At 47.5% G+C, this 16346-nt stretch overlaps 1 protein-coding gene across 1 annotated transcript in view; it reads right to left on the minus strand.

Moving 5' to 3' along the window:
• Window positions 1–2091: 2091 nt before the first annotated feature.
• TADA2A (transcriptional adaptor 2A) overlaps window positions 2092–16346 on the minus strand; it is a 64386-nt gene continuing 50131 nt past the window's right edge. The window contains exons 11-16 of the mRNA XM_056126987.1: window positions 15736–15846; window positions 12873–12944; window positions 8906–9038; window positions 7191–7234; window positions 4293–4366; window positions 2092–2976 (exon numbers count right to left, since the gene is read on the minus strand). Of these exons, the coding sequence (XP_055982962.1) occupies window positions 2791–2976; window positions 4293–4366; window positions 7191–7234; window positions 8906–9038; window positions 12873–12944; window positions 15736–15846 (620 nt within the window). The 3' untranslated portion in view covers window positions 2092–2790. The remainder of the gene's footprint in view (window positions 2977–4292; window positions 4367–7190; window positions 7235–8905; window positions 9039–12872; window positions 12945–15735; window positions 15847–16346) is intronic.

The raw sequence follows: 16346 nt of genomic DNA on the forward strand, positions 1-16346 counted from the left end.
AGTAAATGATCCTACTTCTGACATGATCTGAGCTAGATGAAACCTCTAGCCAGTTTACCCCTGGCTAGACTCTACCCAGTTTAGCCAGGTCACTCCCAGCAGTGTTCAGCGCCCATGTGATGTTGGGCATTGAAGCCAGGCCTTCTGCATACAAAGCATGCTCATCTATCTCTCTGTTCCCTACTAAAGAGTGATCTTAAATTTTGTAAAGTGAGGTTTACCAAAACCAGTATTAGTTCTACTTCTAAAATCCAGTTATTTGAAATTAGAGCCTCATTTTTCTATCCCTATTTTCCTCATGGAATCTGATTCCCCATGTTTTTCAGGGTTCAACTGGTTCCCAGGTTTCTATCAGACTGTCCTCCCATCCTCCCACTCCCAGCAACCACAGCTGCCCTTGTGTTCTAGCCAGTGAATTCTCCGCACCATTCCCCTTCCTCCCACTGCTGCCTCCACAGCATCCTCCACCCACTCTGTCTGGAACAGTCACCCACGTCCATCTGCCATTTTCTCTCCCTCCTCTCTATCTTATTATTGCCTCAAAAGCTCCTCTCCCAGGAAGTCTTCCTTAATCAAGATTAAGGAATCTTCAATCTACAATGGACATCACCTGACTGTGTCTAAGGCATCGCAAAACTGTAGAACAGCAATTATCTTTCATGCATGAGGCTATCCCTTTATAACCCAACTGAGGGTCACGAGTGTGGTGGAATGCTTTTTCTAAGAGATACATTTATGCAAAGAGATACATTTATACATTTAAACCATTTTTACAAATTATCCTTAAAGACTGAAGATGTTATTCTAATTCCTTCAGATCCTGAGATTCTTCTCCACTTGTCACCCCTAAATGAAGTTCCATCAACAACTTTCAGATATCTTTACATCAGTCACTGTTTAAATAGGGGATGGAGGATGGCTTGGTAGTAAACACCTTCCTGCCCGGTGGAGAGATACAGCAGCAAAGACACTTACTCGCCTTGCATGTGGCTGAACACCAGCACGACATATGGTCCCCAGTCCACTGAGCTGCGCCGAGGGATCCCTAATTCCCGAGTGCAGAACCAAAAGTGAGCCCTGAGCACTACTGGATGTGGCCTCCCAATAAAACCTAAAAACCTCAAATATGAAAAGCATCTGCTCCGTATGTAAGTTTAAGGCTGTGAGTTTGATTCTTGGTACCACCCTCATGCCTCAAGTATAGTCCCAGCTTGGATGTCTGAAAGTCCGCAGCGCCTAATAGAGTATGATCTCTGGTACTCAGCCAACAATGTGTGGGCACCAGGTCTACGGCTGTTTGACCCCGGCGAAGACTGCAATTAAAGATGTGCAAGCGCTGCAGCCCAGACTGTGACCTCCCTGCAGGAGCCACAGCCACGGAGCCAGAGTGAGCTTTGGCCCCTCAGTGCACGTGTGAAGGGCTCTGCGTGCACACGCGCATATGTGTGCTCAACTATGCTCCTCCCCCAGAGCCCGGTGGCAGAATGTGAGAGCACCAAAACTGAAAAACTGTGACAAGGAGAAGGCGAGGAGGGAAATAACAATAGCATATGGAAGACCTCTATTAAAAAAAAAAAGTCTTTCAAGTGGGTAATTCCAACAAAACGTAATATTTTAATTAGGTGTTTTGAATGCTGAAGGGATTAAACAATTAGCCAGCCACGATGCAATCTGTACAGATTCTGAAGTTATTTCTATACATGAGTTCTGCTTCGAATAGAAACCAGTTGGCCCTGACTCTGAGTTTGGCTTCTTCTGCGGTCAGGTTTGAGGGCCTGGTTTCAGATGTGGTGGGGTTACTCACCTTCCTATCTGGTGAGCCCCGCACATGAAACTGCTTTGCTTCTGTTTCAAAGGCAGCTTTTATGGCAGGCTGGCCTTTCACCTTTGAGAAATGAGGGTGCAGGCCTCAACCCAAGCAAAGCCAAGGCTAGATGCCTCATCTCCATCCTCAGAGCATGGCATCCTGGGAAGCCCAGGGGAAGAGCGGGGTGAGCCCGGGACACACATGGTGGCAGAGACAGCGGAGCGTGACAGGGCGGCCCCTAACGCCCTGCGTGTGCTTCTGTTACCAGAATATTCGACACCACAAATAGCAAAACATTTTAATCCATTAATTCTAAAAATAAGAGACATTTTACATCCGGTGCCGCCACCTCCTCAAAAGTCTATTGCAGCTGAGACAATCAGACTGTGAAAGTATAAAGCACACATTAAAAGTTAGAGACGCCGCTTTGGACCAGACCATCTCGGGAAGATTCTCCTCTCCTTTGCTTGTAACCAAGTTGTTGGTTTGGGGGAGAGGGTGGGGGGAGGGAGGGGAAAGAGAAAGCTTTCTCGTGCTCTATAAACCTTTCTCTCTATTTCTTAAACCCCTCTGTGATGTCTGAAGGCAGAGCGAGCCCAAAACCAACCTTCTAAGTCCCAGCATCTGAGCTGGGCTCCTGGGACTAAGTCCTGAGGTTCAGATCTATTTCTGCCGACACTGAGATGGGAGGTACCAGGGTTCTTGCTTTAGTTACAAGAGGTGTTGGGAATGAATGCCCACTCACATTTAATAATAGCTTATCTAGAACAGAACTCTGCAGCACAATGCCAGCAACGGGAGTGTGTTAAAGCAGGCTGGAGAAGAAAGGAGACATCAATACAACCGGAGGCTTCCTTTGTCCTTTGCCCCTCTTTTCAGAATGAGATGAGAATTCAGCTCGAAACAGCTCTCCCGAAAGGCCCCGTGTTGGACCGTGGCCTGCTGCGCTGAACTTGGGCTTCTGATGCCAGGCCTTTCGGGCCTCAGGCTTTAGTGATGTAGCCTTCTCGGATGAGGAAGTCATAGATTTTCCGGGTCTTGTTCACATCTATCTTAATGAGTGCTCTCGCTTGGGCCAGTCTCAAGCCTCCTTGCTTGCTACACTCATTCAAGAGAGCAGATTTATATTCTAAGTAGGCTCCTGGGACCAACCTCACCATCTGACAGAGCTGCAAGACACAAAAAATTTCAGACACATTAACATCCATCATTCTCATAACTGACTCCAACAGGTAGTGCCAAAATAAAATGCCAACGTGACATCAACCCCCAACTATTTATAGAAGCTGCGGGGTGGCTGGGCCACATTCCATTTGGTCTCTGCTCTGGACAGAACACTGCCCCCGAAGACAGAAAGGAGAGAAAGCGGGGAGGTGGAGGGAGGGGATGCTGCTGCCAGCACGTGCTGGGCGGCTCACCGGGGCTTGTCGAGGAGTAATACAAAGCATGTGTCTCGAGGAGCAGCCTGGGGAGAGGCCCAGCACATTCCTTGGGAGCCCGTCAGGGGAGCCACGGGGCACGAGCGGGGGTGTGTGCAGAAATGTGGCTCCCCGAGTGTGAATCACGGTGTCGTTAGTGTTGGCACCGGGATGTAGTCCCTGCCTCTGTGACTGCATTTCCTGCTCTGGGATCTTGCGAAAAGAAGCACAACCCCCACCCCCAACGGCTGCTGGAAACTGAGCTGGCTGGACTCCTCCACATCAGTATCCAGCAACGAGAAGTCGAAGGTCACTAGCTTGTGGCCAGGGACAAAACTGCCTGAAAGCGCAGCAATTTCATGCTTGAATTGGGACTCACCCGAGAGCCTCATTGGCAAGGCTTCAATACAACGTCCACTTTTCTCCTGTTCCCCGGCTAATTTTGCTCGCTTGTAAGTGAGCCTTGGAGATAATTCCAAAAATCTTTTTACATGCAGGTGTACGTTGTGTATTGTTGGAATAAGTGTAGAACTTCCCAAAGTGACCATTCTAAGAGGATTCATCTTTATATTAAAACCACATTTCACTAGCCAGAGAGATAGGACAGGGATTAAGAAAGAGCTTGCCAAGTATATGGCTGACTTGGGTTCGATCCCTGGAACAGTATCTGGCCCCTGAGCACAGCTAGGAGTGAGCGGAGGCAGGAAGGCCTGAGTACAGCTGGGTGCGGCCCCCAAACCTCAATAAAGTTCTTTACGTGTAGAAAACAAAACAAAACGTTTCATTAATCTAAAGAGCTGTATCTGGCACCTGGTGAATGCCCAATAACTGAGTCGCTCTTACTGAGGTTTTCTCCTGTATTGTTCTCTCAAAGGTGGTGGCCGGGACAGAGAGAGGCGTCTCTGAGACCTGCCAACCCTCGCCTTGGCTCTTACACTCCAGGGCAGAGTGGGCCGTGAGCTGTGTATGTTTGGTGAGCAAAGCAAAGTGGGTTTGATCCTGAAACTTGTGAATCACTGCAGAGTCAGCCCCACCCTCTTTCTCTGAACGCCCCTTCTTTTTGTTACCTCCTTTTCTTTGTCATTCAGCTTCTCTGTGCCAGGAAGGCCAGTGAGGTTCAGAGGCGGCGCACTTCGTCGACCTGTGGACAGACAAACAGACGGTAGAGAGCTCAGAGCAGAGCCGAGGGCTCGGGGTGAAGACAAAGTACTGCCCCTGCAGCCACCCCCACCAGGTGAGGACTGCTGCGACAAGGCGGGTGCTGTCCACCATCGCCCTGTGCCTCAGTTTAGCCAGCAACACGGATACCCCAAGGCTTATCTGAACACAAAAATGGCTGCTCACGTGCTCTTCATTCTGTTAAAAGTACACACATGATCACTCCAACCTTAACATCAGGTACGACCGCTTACACAGCGGTTCTAACCTACTTCTTCTCTTTTGGGAGGTGGGGTGGGGGTAGGGGGGAGTTACACCTAGCTGCACTCAGGGATCAAACCTGGCAGTACTTGGGGGACTGTATAGGGTGCCCAATATCACCTGGGTTGGCTGCATGCAAGCAAGTACCTCACCTGCTATCCTATCTCTCCAGTCCCACCTAATTCTATTTTTGGGGGGTGGGGCACACTTGGTGATGCTCAAGGCTTACTCCTGGCTCTGTATGCAGGGATCACTACTGGTGATACTCAGGGGACCATATGGGATGCCCGAGATCAAACCTGGGTTGGCTGCAGGCAAGGCAAATGCCTTCCCGGCTGTACTATCCCTCCCCACCCTCCCCCTCATCCCCACCTATTTCTTCTTAACCAAGTAGGAGATTCTAAAACCTAAAGCTGAGATGCCATCCAGTTGCGAAGTAGAGGGATGGAAATAGCAGCTCTGCAGGAGAGACATTCCTGAACCCCCACACTCTGCCAGCACTACACTGCAGAGCCAGTAATTAACAGGTGCCACTTGCCTTCAGATCAAAGGCAGACTGTTATGCCAGTGAAAGAAGGCCCTTCCCATTTATCATATGAAGGAATACCTGCTCCTTCCAAAGTCACCCTGTTTACCTGAAGGAACCACACACAAGCAGGGGCCAAGGTGATTTTTCAAGCATAAGAAACTTAGAACGAGGTCAGTGCAAGGACGGGATATTTGGATGTTTAAAATTGGTTTTGTTTTTGTTCTGAATATACATTCGGGTTAATGTTTACGTGTTGGGACTGAACGAAGCAGAAGAAAATGTAGGAGAAATGATATTTTATATTTGATGAAGGTGGCTGGTTTTTTGGGGGGGGGGGAAGGGAAGAAAGCAGAGGCACTTCTTCAGGGTGCCCTGGCGAAGAAGCAGGCGATCGTGGAGTATCAACAAGCTGGGAAGGGCTTCTCCACAGCCAACAGGCCCAGTAAGGGGCCCACATCACTTGGGGCCTCAATGAAATGCCAGTGGCAAGATTACATCCGGATGTTGGCTTTCTACTTGGCACTCACTGCCTTAGGAGCAACTCAAGAACATGAGAGGGACTACGCGACCTCTTCAACTCGAATGGAAAAGGCTAATAAAACACCAGTTCGGTGTTGGTGGCACAGAAAACACATATTCCAAAGTCACACAGTCGCGTCCCTTCACTCATTTTTATTTATTTATTTATTTATTTATTTTTGGTAGGGGTGGGTTATACCCTGCAGTGCTCAGGGCTGACTCTTGGCTCTGCACCCAGGGATCACTACTGGGAGACTTGAAGGACCATATTGGGGTGCTAGGGGAATCAAACCTGAGTCAATTGTGTTTAAGACAAGTGCCCCCCTCACACCCCCCATCCACTGTACTATTACTCCAGCTCTAAGTCTACTTCTTTCAGTGAGCCAATGGTATCTATATTCTGGTATTTAGATTGGGGCAGAGGTTACAAGAAATGTAACCGATAAACTTGCATTTAACTTTCCTTACTAAGAGGCTCTCTTTCCCCCTTCATGTATTAAGAAATGACTTGGGGGGCTGGAGCGATGAACAGCAGGTAGGGCATCTGCCTTGCATGTGGCCACTCTGGGGTTGATCCTCTATATCCCACATGGTCCCCTGTGCCCACCAAAAGAAATTACACCAAAAGTAATTTCTGAATGCAGAGCCAGGAGTAAACCGAGAGAAGAGAGGAGAGAGGAGGAGATGGAGAGAGTACATGGAGAGAGGAGAGAGGAGAGAGAAGAGAGGGGGAGAGGGGGAGAGGGGAGGAGGGGGACAGAGGAAGGAAGGAAGGAAGGAAGGAGGGAGGGAGGGAGGGAAGGAAGGAAGGAAGGAAGGAAGGAAGGAAGGAAGGAAGGAAGGAAGGAAGGAGGGAAGGAAGGAAGTTGAAACAAGGCAATATCCTTAAAGTGGCTCCTCCTGACCTGTGTCCAGGACTGAGTATACTGAGCAATTCTGAAATGGGATCATAAAGTCAGCTGTGCCAAATATCCAAGGAATGGTAAAACTGCAGAAGGGTAAGAGTTTTGCCTCACTGGGGTGATCCTTATGTTCTAATAAGGGGAAGCAGCTGATCTAGCACAGGGGGCAAAATGAGTGATAACCAAGAGAACAGACAAAGAAACACCACTATTAGGGCAGAGAGTATTACAGTAGTTATGGTGTTTGCCTTATACGTGGCAGACCAAGGTTTGATCCCTGGCACTCCATATGGTCCACTAAGAACTACTGGCAGTGCCCCAACAATGAAAAAAAAAATCTGTGGTAAATGCAAAGTTTTAGAAAAAGTTTCTTATATACATTGGTAAAATAAGAAAACACCTAGAATTCTTTCTTCCTCTTCCTCTGTACTCTAGCCCTGAAGACAGTCCTGGTGTGGCCATGGTCTCTCTGAAAACTTGCTGAAGTTCATGGATCAGGCTAACATTTAGTTACATTCTGTTCCCACAAAGGGGGGTGGGGTGGGGTGGGTGGGGACATTACTACCACACATTTCCTAGAATGAAAGAACAATTACCTGAATTAGAAGTCATCGGAAGGGAAGGATTCAGACCGGAATCACTACAACAACAAAACAGAAAACTTTAAATGTCATACTGAAAAAGGCAATTTCTAAAAACCTGGGTACAACTGTGTACCACCTGTCCGAGAGGTGCTTGCCAGTGGTACACTGAGAGACTGCTCTGTTATAGAGGGTGCCTCCCTGTCCCAAGCAGGAAAGGAAACAGTTTTGGGGGTAAGGGTTGTGCTGAGATTTGCTAAAAAGGGCTTTTGGCCTGGAATGACGCATGAATTATTCATGGGGAAAGGCGAGGAATATGATTCTCCAGAGAATTCCTGCCAAAAGATAGAGGGAAAGAGAAGACGTGGGTAAGAGATGGCAGCTAATCTCCCTTCCAACCCCCACCCCAACCTATCATAATTTCCTTTCTTCTATATCGAGGCCACCATTGGCTTGCATTATGGTATGTTTGAGGAGTGCTTTTACACCTCTTCTAAAGTTAAGCTGTCAGATCATACCCAACACCAAGGTGCCCAAAATCCCCCTACCACCATCTAATTGCCCCCCAATGCCTCCTGATTCTGGAACTCTCAGTTCTATAATCTGAACCAAAAGGCTGTTTTGACAGTTCTCTTGACTGATAGCCCATGAGTGAGATCTATCTTCTTTCTCCTTCCGACTGATTTCACTTAGCATGATACTGGCCAGGTCACTCAAAGTGACACAGTCCATCTTCTCATAGTCGAGGAACATCTATTATGCATAAACATTTGCACACCGAAACTTCTTTTCCCAGTTATTAATTGTTGGCACACTGTTGTTTTTTTTTTCCAGTGCTACTGTAAGCAGCACTGCAATCAACACAGAAATTCATGTCTCTGGTAGTGGTGGTGGGGGGGGGGGGGGCGGGGGGACTGCTTTGTTTTGTGATGCTGGAGATCAAACCCAGAGCCTCACGCACAAGGAGGGTTCTTTACTGCTGAGCTCTGTTCCTAGCCCTTGAATGTTTTTATATTTTTCAGGTAACACAGCCTGGAGTGGAACTGCTGGGCCTATGGTGAATCTATTATCATCTCCTGATTTCCAGAGAGGCCGGACCAGCCAGCTTTTCCACCAAATGGTCTAAGGGTTCCTTTTTCTCTACCACCAGACAATACTCACTGGTTTGTGCCTTTGAAATGCAGACTGCCGCACAAGAGTGAGGTGCCCTCATTGCAGCTTTAGTTTGTATTTCTTTGATAGTAAGTGATGTAAGTGATGATTAGCACATTTTCCTTTCCTTTTTTTTTTTCTTCTTTTTGGGTCACACCCAGCGATGCACAGGGGTTACTCCTGGCTCTGCACTCAGGAATCACTCCTGGCGGTGCTCAGGGGACCCTATGGGATGCTGGGAATCAAACCCGGGTCGGCCAGTGCAAGGCAAACGCCCTACCCGCTTTGCTACTGCTCCAGCCCCCTCTTTCTTTTTTTTAAGGAATTCACGAATTGTTAAAAAATAAGATCAAAATTTGTAAAACGGAATTCTAGGGGGATAGCTAGGTTTCTCCAAAACGGCTTAGTTATGGCACTGTTTCTGATTTAGACTGCACAAATGCTCTGGATTCTTCTGGATGGATACTCAGCCCGCTGTTAACCCAGCTGTCCAGGCGGGCTCTCGGTGGAAATGTCCGAGACCACAGACACTGGCCAAAGCAAGTGCGAGGAGGTTGGCCCCGGGACAAGTCACCCACATGTCGGCTTGGCGGCGCAGCCACTGCTGACAGGCGCTGCTGTCCTGGATGTACTGAAGGACCTCGGAGAGCATGGTGCGCTTGAGACGCTCCTCCTCACGCGTCTTCTTCAGATGATCATAAGTCCTGGCACCTGGCGGGGAGGGGAGGTGTAAAACATGAAGACGGCAGTGACATGGAGCTGGGTTAACAGAAAGGCCATCTGCGACACTGCAGCCGTGATGACCATTCTACAATGAAGGAGACAGGCCCCAAGGCGAAACACCTCTCATGAGCTGGAGAACTAGTACAAAGGTTATGGTATTTGCCTTACATGCAGCCTACCCTGGTTCAATCCCTGGTGCTGTATAGGGTCCGCTGAACACCCCCAAGCACTGCTGGGTGTGGCCCAAAACCCATCTTGCTCAGAGGTTACTCCTGGCTCTGTGCTCAGGAATCACTCCTGGATGTGCTTGGGGGAACATATGGGATGCCGGGATCCCAGATCAGCCGTGTGTAAGACAAGTGTCCTACCTACCATACTATCACTCCGGCATAAAACACCCTCTTAAGAAAATAGGAGAAATATTTTCTTTCTTTCTTCCTTTACGAAGTTTTTGTTTCTTAATGAAAAATCCAAACAAAAGTTTTTGTTTCTTAAAAAAAAAAAAAATCCAAACACCGTCTGCCAAAATACTTTTATCAGGCAGTGCTGGGGACTGGACTCAGGGACACATGAAAGGCAAGTGCTCAGCTACTGAGTTTATTCCTGCCTCTAAGTCACACGTTTTTAACACCACCACACTTCCTGTTTATTTTACCCCTCTTTACCTATTTTTTTTTTTTACAAAGTCATGGAGTACAACAGACACACACTCTTTCTTAAACACCAGTTCGAATTACAAATAAAACTTAAGTCCTCACTGACCAGTACTATGCCCTTCCCCCCCCCACACACACACTTTCCCAGAGGCACTGAACCATTATGAGGGGATCCAAACCAGGTATATCAAGGGGATTCAGATGCACCATGATACACAAAAGTCGCCTGCCATTCTCCACATGCTAAAAGGGCACAGGATCCAAAACACTACACCGGTTGGTTTCAAATCGTTCTACCAAGCCTGGGGAAACCATGACATGACGTCAGGGGTTTCTGTAGAGAACGGGCCACTGCTGCATACTGATGGCCCTGGGTGTCTCCCACGGCCTGGACACCCACACTTCAGCCACAGCAGTCCCGCTTTTACCTTACTGACAGATGAGGGCTGCACACAGAGGACTCTGCAAAACGAGCCTCGCCGTGACAATAAAGCGCCATTATTCTAGGTTGAGGCCACACCCTGGGGGCTGTCCGAGGCACAGCTACTTCCTGTGGGCAGGGGGTGGCAGCTTTCAACCAGAGGAAGGAGGGAATGCTGGAGGCCACGCCAACACCAACAACACAGCCACAGAGACTGCCAACGGCGGGTTGCTGTGTGCCAGGTATTGTGCTGTGTCTTCATGCGCTATCTCTAATTGAATCTTCAGACCTAATGCTTTGAGAGTTGGAAATTTGAAACTGAAACAGAACCACAGAGCTGGTAAACAGGGGAGTCAGAATTCAACCCCAAGGAGTCCAAGTCTAACTAAACCACAAGCCAGCGCTTGTGTAAAACACGCTTCCCTTCCTTATGGCCTGATTCTGCCACAGCTCCTCTTGGTCACTTTTAGCCTTAGTTCCTTCTTTAAATGGAAAGAGTAAGGCCATCCTTGTAAGGCTGCTAGGGAAGCAACTGAATAACCCATGTGAAATGCTCACCGTGGGCTGGTATGTTGTCAAGTGCTTTCAGACCTGGCTGCTGTTACTCTTTTATCGCTACTTCAAGTAACCCAGACACAACCACGTAGAGCTGGCTGAAGCCTAGCTCTTGAGACTCATCAGCCTATGCATCACGAAATGTTAAGGGCAGGAGCACTATTACAGCAGGTAAGGTGCTTGCCCTACATGCTGCTGACCCAGCTTCAATCCCTGGCACCTCAGATAGCCCCGAGCCTCACCAGGAGTGATCCCTGAATGCAGAGCCAGGAATAATCAGCTTTAAGCACAGCCAGGAGTGACTCCGAACAAACAAAATATAGAAATATCAATGGGGCCAGGGGTGGGGGGTGGCAAGGAACAGGTTCCATGACGAAAGCACTGCCTTGCAAGTACAAGGCCACAATCCAAGCCTCAGCACTGCTGCCTTGACTGCGGGGTCCTGCCAGTGGTCTCTGATGCGGAAGCCATTTCTGGCCACATCCCAGCCAGGTGCATGTTAGCAAACACACTGGGTTCAACGCCCCAGTCAGCACTGCATCTGAAAAAATGTGCCAAGGGTCAGGGCCACAGCTCAGTGGCAGAGCACTCTATGAAGCCTGGAGTCCAATTCCCAGCAGCACTGGATGGTTCCCCTGAGCACTGTACCGGGCTGTGGCTGAACCCGAGCACTGCTAGGCACGGCCCCCCAAATAGACAAAATGAAAACACAAGTACTAATCTTTGCTGAGACACCAAGCCATGAAAATTCCAGGTAGACCAGTTTTCAGGCTGAGAATACTGGGGTCTTTTTGGCATTGGGTTAGGGACCTCCCCCAACCCCCCATTACATTCACAGCTCCAGAAGCCCCAGCAGCCTCACTTGAATCCCACAGTTGCCACTGCAGCCAACTCATCAGCCCAGTTCTACCCATGCACACCTCTAAATTCCACAATACTGACAGCCCAGTAGGAGCCCACCAAATTAGACAAGAAAGTAACATAGAAGCTAACTTACTTCAATGACTGAAAACAGTAACAGAAGCCTCAGCTACCAACCAATAGCTTAGTCAAACATCAGTGAGACAGAACAATTTTCACAAATTTTGAAGTTTTGTTTTTGTTTTTTTTTTTTTGGGGGGGGGGGGCGGCCATACTTGGTGAAGCTCAGGGGTTACTCCTGGGTCTGCACTCAGGGATTATTATTCCTGGTGGTGCTCAGGGGACCATATGTGATGACGGATCAAACCCGAATAGGCCGCATACAAGGCAAATTCCCTACCTGCTGTATTATCGCTCCAGCCCCTATTAAGTATTTTTGATGATTCCTCTAGCCATTCGGTTGTAACAAGCAATATAAGATAAATTATTGTGTGCCCTTGAAGGGGGCAGACTTGGGGTGGGGTGGGGTATTGGGAAAACGGGGACAAAAGTAAGAGAATGTCACTCTGGTGGTGGGCGTGGTGTGAGAACAATGAATGCCTGAAACGAGTGAATTAGGTACAACTTGGTAATCCACGGTGTTTAAACAAAGTCAAAAAAGAAAAAGACAAGACATGTGAGCCCCGTGGCCAGGAGTGCAAATCCATGGGGAGCACATCTGAGCCCCACAAGTGAAGTGTGTGACCCTCAGCACTACAACCAGAATGGTCGGGAGTGCCCCCATCATAGCAGGACTCTCCGCAGCAAGGACCAGGAGGGCCAGCACTGTGGCAGCAAGGGCGCCACACATCAACACACGGGGGGCAGGAGGAGAGCACTTTCAGATGATCAAGGCTGAAAACTAGACTGGAAAAATCCTTTAGAGACCACGGGCTCAGATGAAACCCAAACCAGCACCTGCTTTCTGTCATGGATTTTATTTCACTTCCTGTTTCACAAAAAAATTTACAAAGAATAGAGGCATCTCTTTCCTTATCTTTCTTTTTTTAAATTTTTTAAAAGTTTTTGGAGAGGTCCACACCTGGCAGTGCTCAGGGCTTATTCCTGGCTCTGTGCTCAGGGAACCGTATGGGGTGCTAGGCCACATGCAAGGCAAGCACCCTGCCTGCTAGACTCTCTCTCCAGCCCCAGAACGGAGGCATCTTTACTAGGAGGAGTGCGAGCTTTCCTTTCTGAAGAAGGAAAGCCCTTTTGAAGACGCCCCCAGCACTCATGGATACGTCTCTTTGTATCTTGCCCACCCAGCGTGCGCAGTCTTCACATACGTACTGCAGAAATTGGTGATGCCCGCGGTCCGGTATTCCTGGAGTCTCTTGATTTCTCTTCGGAGTTCAAATTCCACTAGTTCCCCCGAAAGAAGCACAAAGAAAAAAAAAATCAACATCAATGAACACTTGCTATTCGGTAATTCTGCTTTTATAGCAAAGACTGGGCAATCCCACTAGGGAGAAGCCCTCTTTGTTGCAGGCGTCTGACAATCTGAGCCCGGAGTTGAGAGGAACCTACTCCAGAATCTGCTTTCCCACCGCCATGTGCAGCTGGAGAAAGCAGCTGGCACTGTCTCTCAGTGAACAGGCTGAAACCACTTCCCTACAGGAGCAACAAATGCAACTTAAAATTTTATGGATCATTTACTTGGGCAGGAGGTTCAGGCAGCATCACCAGTCACTCCTGGTAGTGCTCAAGGGACCCCGTGGGGCTGGGGATAAAATCAGAATAGGCTGCATGCAAGGCAAGCACCTTAATCCCTGTACCATCTCTGTGGCCTAACAGTTTTTTTTTTTTTGAGGGGGGGAACCATAACCAGCAATGCTCAGGGCTTACTTTTGGCTGTCCTGGCAATGCTCAGGGATTACTCCTAGTGGGACTTGGGGGATCATATGGGGTGCCAGGGGATTGATTCAGATCAGCTGTGTGCAAGTCAAGCACCCTACATCTGTTTATATGCTCTGGCCCCTTAAAATATATATATACATATATATGCATATAAGTTTTGTAAATATATAAAATATATACATATAGGTTTGGAAACCATACCCAGCGGTGCTCAGGGGACCATATGGGGTGCAGAAATTGAACCCAGGTCAGCTGCATGTAAGACAAGAATCCTGCCTGCTGTACTATTGCTCTGGCCCCAGAAATATAATTATTTGAACAATTATGTTTCCTTGTCTGCTTGTCCTTATTACAAGATCTATCCTACTAAATTCTTTTAGCAAGTCTGTCTCTGGTACTGCTGGATGTGGACTTCTGGCCAGGGAGAGTCAAAGGCTCTGTGGACAAGTCCTGGGTAGCCACTTTATAGCTTTTCTCCTACGAAAACAAAAAAGCAATGTTTTCTCTAAGCCCAAGACTTCTACTTTTTCTGAGAACACAGAGCAGGCTGCATTGCTGGGGTTATCAGGAAATACACATTCAAGTTGGTGACTTGATTTTTTTGTTTATTTTGGTGGTGCTCAGGGCTTACTCCTGGCTCTGCACTCACGGGGGATCACTTCTGGTAGTGCGCGGAGACCATACAGTGTACCAGGAATTGAGCCCAGGTTGGCTGCATGAGAGGCAAACGCTCTGCTCACTCAGCCCCAAGTCAGTGACCTGAAACAGGATGAAAGCAGAACTTGGGCAATCATCAATGGGGCGTAGTTCTTCGGAGTAACACATAAATCAGGGAAGACATAAATTCAGATTGGAATGAAACTGGGACTGGAAATAAAGGCTCAGCCACCCAGCATGATCCACACAAAGAAGACCAACCCGACAGCATGTGATGTCATGTAAGAACTATCTGCATGATGAGCAAGACAAGGGCCATGGGACTGGAACTCCTTGGAACAAAATCTGGGAGACAACTATGCCTCTCGGGATGGAAGGCACATTTCTGGTATATCTTTGCCTACCAGTCCAGTGTTTTAAAGTCTACATCTTCCTGACTGAATAACTTCATTTTTTCAGGTGAAAAAAAAAATCAAATGATAACTGGGTAAAGTACTCTGGAAGGCAGAAAACAAAACAAAAGAAAAAGAGTGATCAAAGTACTCTCATGAGTACTTTCTCATTTCTGTTCTCATTTTAAAGGTAAAGGTAAAGGTAAAGGCCCTCCCGTTGATCGTCGATTTGCTCGAGCGGGCCCAGTAACGTCTCCATTGGAGACTTTGTTGTTACTGTGTCTGGCATATTGACTACTCTCGGTAGCTTGCCGGGCTCTCCGAGAGGGGCGGAGGAATCGAACTCGGGGTCGGGGCTGGAGCAATAGCACAGCGGGTAGGGCGTTGGCCTTACAAGCGGCCAACATGGCCAACCCGAGTTCGATTCCTCCGCCCCTCTCGGAGAGCCCGGCAAGCTACCGAGAGTATTCGATATGCCAGACACAGTAACAACAAAGTCTCCAATGGAGACGTTACTGGGCCCGCTCATTTTAAAAATTAGGATAAATGCTTAAATGTTTATTAAAAAAAAACATAGCTAGAATTTGCCTCAAAACAGTATAGGTAAGGCCAGAGAGCAAGGCATTTGCCTTACACATGGCCAACCCTGGTCTAATTCCCAGCACCACATGTGAATCCATAAGAACCCCCGAGAGCCCCGCCAGGAGTGATCCCTAAACACAAAGCCAGAAGTGAACCCTATGCACAGCCACACAAGACTTAAAAACAATAACAAAAAAACAAAAACAGGTAAAGTCAGGAAGGAACTGGATGCGTGAAGATGAAACCAGATGGGTTATATATAGTCAACAATACTTCTGAATATATTTGAAAGCTCCAAATAAAAAGTGGGCTGGCTGGAACAGAGAGACAGCACGGGTTTTTAAGGGACTTGTCATGCAGGATTTGATTCCTGGAATCATATGGTCTCATGAGCACAGAGCTGCGAATATCCCCAGAGCACTGCTGGGTATGGCTCCAAAACTGAAAAATAAATAAAAGGTGGAGGTGAAGGGCCTGATAAATTACTATTTAACTGGGAACTAAAAAAGACATTCTACTCTCAACCCCTAATGATCCAAATTTATCTCATGGGAATAAAGGGGAATCACAGAGATTTTTAAAAAATATATATATATATTTATTTACAAAACTTTTATATAAAAACACAAATATAAGTACTTGCTTAAGACTCAAAAACCACCTACATGCATGGCTTTCAATGAATTTGTCATGTTCCACTGGACCCACAATCCTTGCAAATCGCCTCATAGTTTCATAAAGTTCTTGAACCTCTTTGGGATACCGCCGTTCCATTACTGCAGAGAAAGTAAAGAACAACTACGTTACAGAGGACATAAGGATCCCTAGTTTCCTGAATTTCTTTTTTTTTTGGTAAGTGAAATGGAAGGACATTATTCCTAACCTCACATGACTAACTTACCCATGACAGGAAGCAAACAGGAAAGCGACGAATTGCAAAACACTAATCATAATGATAACAGCATCACGGTAACTATCACATAGGGCTGCTGTTATCATGGGGCTCATCTGTCCTCTGAGCACCCCGGTGACCTCACACCTCAAGGTCTCTAATCCTACATAGGAGCAGGAACTGGCCAGTGACAGGAAAGCCAGTTAATGAAGATCCTGCATCCTCAGAACAAGGTTGGGACAGATCTCGGCATTAATTTATACAAAAAAAAAAAAAAAAAAAAAAAAAAAAACCAAGAGAAACGCAAACACGATTTGAAGCGGTCTACTATCCGGAAACAAGTATGTGATTTCTGCCCCAAACTCTTTCCCCTATTTACACATT

The sequence above is a fragment of the Sorex fumeus genome, unplaced genomic scaffold (genome assembly GCF_029834395.1).
Source record: "Sorex fumeus unplaced genomic scaffold, SorFum_2.1 ptg000063l, whole genome shotgun sequence".
NCBI lineage: Eukaryota > Metazoa > Chordata > Mammalia > Eulipotyphla > Soricidae > Sorex > Sorex fumeus.